This window comes from Orycteropus afer, unplaced genomic scaffold, assembly GCF_000298275.1.
Source record: "Orycteropus afer afer isolate SDZICR_OR568_19922 unplaced genomic scaffold, OryAfe1.0 scaffold00153, whole genome shotgun sequence".
In the NCBI taxonomy this organism is placed as follows: Eukaryota; Metazoa; Chordata; class Mammalia; order Tubulidentata; family Orycteropodidae; genus Orycteropus; species Orycteropus afer.
In genome coordinates, this window is record NW_006921740.1 from 5378255 (window position 1) to 5382281 (window position 4027).

Consider the following 4027-nt stretch of genomic DNA (forward strand, 5'->3'; position numbering starts at 1 on the left):
TCCTTGCAAGTGAGGATGTTGAGACTTCATTTCATGTACTTTGGATATCTTATCAGGAGGGACCAGTCCCTGAAGAAGGACGTCACGCTTGGTAGAGGGTCAGAGCAAAAGAGGAAGACCCTGAATGGGATGCAGTGACACAGTGGTTACAACAATGGGCTCAAACATGACAACGATTGTGAGGATGGTGCAGGACCAGGCAGTGCTGTACACAGGGTCACTATAAGTCAGAACCAACTCACCAGCACCTAACAACAAATAACAACCATGGAACAGTAAATAAGGTGTAACCCCTATCACTCCTTGACCAACTTTGTATCTTGAAACAACATATATGCCTTCACCAGCTACCATTCCAATTCTACAGGGTATTCTCCAGTAAGACAAGCTGTACAATGACCATTCTTTTCAAAACACTGCAGACCATTTCCATTTTCTTGAATCATATTATCTTGCTTCTCCATTTTCTGTTTTTTAAATTTTAACCTCTCTTGTACAGATGAAACCAGTCCTTGTACTGACAGATACACAACACTGTTTGCTCCTATAAAGGGGCAGAGAAAATAAAAAGGTCATGAGATGCCGTTAGAAAGGAAGAATTGCCTCAGAGGAGAATGATTACAATAGAAAAACGTAAGCCAGGGTAAAAACTGTTTCCCTTCTTTAAAAAAAAATGGACAAAACAAAATTCAGAACTCAGAGTTTTCAATTTTCTTTCATTTTAATTGGAAGTTAGAGGATAATGAAATTTAAAACAGCAATGCAAGCTTTTAATTGAGGGTGGGTTTAGAAAACTTGCAAGTAGTTTTCTTGACTAAGAAAACAGATTTTGAAATCAGGAATACTTGGGTTCAAATTTAAGCTCAAGGTCACTTTTTCTGAACCTAGTTTTTCATGTGTAAATGGGGGAAAACACTGCGTAAATTTAGGGGTTTTATGATATTATGATGATAGTATAAAGCATTAATATATAGTTCCTGGCAAACAGTGAATGCTCACAATAGGATACCCATCTTATTCAAAATGTTAACAGGTAAAGCATAGGCATGACTGATCAAAACAAATGCCAGCCATAAATAACTGGTGCATACTGGCTGAATGTGATGAGAACTTACTTCATTTTGAAAAGACACTGTCTTATCCAGAATAAACTAGATTTCCAAGTCTCCTGGTAAGCCTACATAAGCTTCTCGTTTTTTTGACTTGTATTCACATTCAAATTATTCTATTTGGATCTGTGGTAGAACTGTTTTTGTTTTTCTTGGCATCTGACCTTTGGGAGGCTTTAACTGATGTACTTGCTGTTCTCTACGTAGAAAGTCTCATTTCCCCAACCTAACCCCTATGGAGTTAAGTTCAAAAGTCACCAATTCCTGGAAGTCTTTCATCTTCCTTTGATCTCTCACCTTACTCTTGGTCTCCAGCTCAGCATTTACTGTGGTGTCTACATATGCCAGGCACTCTCACTATTAATAGTGTGTATGTTCTGGCCAACACATACGATATCTGCTTTTAGCAAATACTGAACACTACTTAAGTAAAAATGCAAAAACATATGCTTTGAATTTTCTGTTAATAAAGAACAAAGATAAAATTTGAAGAAAATTTAATACTTACCTAAATATTCTGCAAGACGATCAAATTCTGGTTTATTGGCAATAAGCTCTTCTTTTGTGGGAATGTTTATTCCCATGAAGCATGGATGTCTAATTGGTGGTGAAGCTACTCGAATGTGTACCTTGGAAAGAAATAAATTTCACATATTCATTATTGTGAGATTAATTGTAACAATAAATACACAAAATTATCTTTCACTGATCAGATGCAACATAAAATCGTTTAAAGACTATTTAATAACAACATATGGATAATAAAAGCAAACTACGTAATTTGTTCCACTGAATAAGAGACCAAAAATCCTGAAAAATTATCTGGTATACATATAGAACTCCAGTGTTCTTTCAGAACTACTTATAGAATTAATTCATTACCAAAAACTCTTACTTGAGCAACCTTGCCTAGACTCCACAGTATCCTGGACAAAAATTTCAAGATGTCAGCCAAATGGGAACAGATTCTTTATATAGAGCCCATCCACTGTTTCTTTCTGTCACCTATCAATGAGGAATTTCTTCCTTCCAATCCTTACTTCTCATTTAAGGACTTTACTTCCCTAGGGCCATCTTCATTTTCTTTTCGAATACCTGAATGGCACTTTTGTTTACCTCTTATAAAAACCCTTTTATAACCTGATCAAGCAGGTTATACCAAAAATCTTAGAGTGCCATCATGACAGCTATTTGTCATATTTATTATTATTTTCTGCCTTTTGCCAGGTACATTTACATGGCTCTACTGGTAAAAAGTAGCTCCTGGGTGACACGAATGGTTGAGTGCCTGACAACTAACCAAAAGGTTTGTGGTTTGAGACCACGCAGATGTGACTCAGAAGAAAAGCCTGATCTCCTTCCACAAGGTTACAGCCTTAAAAACCCTACAGAGTGCATGTAGCTCTACTTTGGCAACATATGGAGCCATGAGTCAGAATCAACTTGACAGCCATTAGTTTTTTTTTTTTGGGGGGGGGGGGGGTAGATGGTAAAAAGTGCACACACTTGCATTTTTACCTATTTTATAATAGCAAAGATTTTCCCATGTGAAACAATCTTCATAATTGTAGTTTTTAATGGCTGCATCCTATTTCATCGGACTGATAAATCAATTTACTAAACTATTCTCCTATCGGTAGATATTTAAGTCATTTCCAGGTTTTTGTCTTCTACTACTATCATAGATACTGAGTATACTTTATAACTGTTTCTAGTACATGATATCCACAGAAAAAATTCTAAGGAGTAACATTTTCATAATCATAAAGAGGCTGGAAAAATCATAATTATCTTTGAAATTTTCTAAATACATTTTTTCATATTGCTCTCCATCTGGCTTTCTTCTACAAGACTTTATTTTTATATCTGTTCAGTTATTAGTTGCAAGTGACATCTCCCTTCTGTTCCTGTAATTTGAATTACTGAAATACTTATAATTAGAGTAATGTTTGCAATTTAAAAATATAACTTGATGTATCAAATTTAAGGGGGTTGCTTTTATGTCTGTAAATAAATAATCACTACTCCATAGACTTAAGTTTCCTATCTTGTGGTTTTGTTAGTCTTTTAACTAATTTATAGATTTTTAAAGTTTTTACATTTAGGTTTTAAATCTACAAAGGACCGAACTTAACATACAGTATAAAGGTGGCTATTACCTATTTTTCAAATTACTACAGTTATTCCTAAACCAACTTGATTGGGAAAATGTAAATGTGTTATGCTAAACTATCCATTTTGACTCATGGCTGTTGTTGTTATTAGGTGCCGATGAGTCGTCTCCGACTCAGAGAGACCTCATGTACAGCAGAACGAAACACTGCCCGGTCTTGTGTCAGCCTCACCATCCTTACTATACCTGAGCCCATCGTTGCAGCCACTGTGTCAATCCATCTTATTTAGGGTCTTCCCCTTTTTCATTGTCCCTCCACTTTGCTAAGCATGATATCATTCTCCAGGGAATGGTCCTTTCTTACAACGTGATCAAGTAGGTGAGACAAACTTTGGCTATTTTTGCTTCCAAAGAGCATTCCAGCTGCACTTCTTCCGGGACAGATTTGTTAGTTCTTTTAGCAGTCCATAGTACTTTCAGCACTCTTTGCCAACACCACACCTCAAAAGCATTGACTCTTCTTCGGTCTTCCTTTTTCATTGTCCAGCTCTCAGATGTGTATGAAGTGAATGAAGATATCATGGCTTATGTCAAGTGTACCTTAGTCTTCAAGGAGACATCTTTGCTCTTCTTTGCAGTAGATCTGCCCAATGCTATACTATGTCTGACATCTTGACTGCTGCTTCCATTGGCATTGATTATAGAACCAAGCAATGTGAAGTCTTTGACTTCAATCTTTTCTCCATTTATCATGATGCTGCTTATTGGTCTAGTTGTGAGGATTTTTGTTTTCTTTATATTGAGA

The 4027-nt window shown here is 36.2% G+C and overlaps 1 protein-coding gene across 1 annotated transcript in view; it reads right to left on the reverse strand.

Moving 5' to 3' along the window:
- Nucleotides 1-347: 347 nt before the first annotated feature.
- The window catches only part of PPAT (phosphoribosyl pyrophosphate amidotransferase), a 46916-nt gene continuing 43236 nt past the window's right edge, over nucleotides 348-4027 (reverse strand). The window contains exons 10-11 of the mRNA XM_007946217.2: nucleotides 1618-1738; nucleotides 348-544 (exon numbers count right to left, since the gene is read on the reverse strand). Of these exons, the coding sequence (XP_007944408.1) occupies nucleotides 348-544; nucleotides 1618-1738 (318 nt within the window). The remainder of the gene's footprint in view (nucleotides 545-1617; nucleotides 1739-4027) is intronic.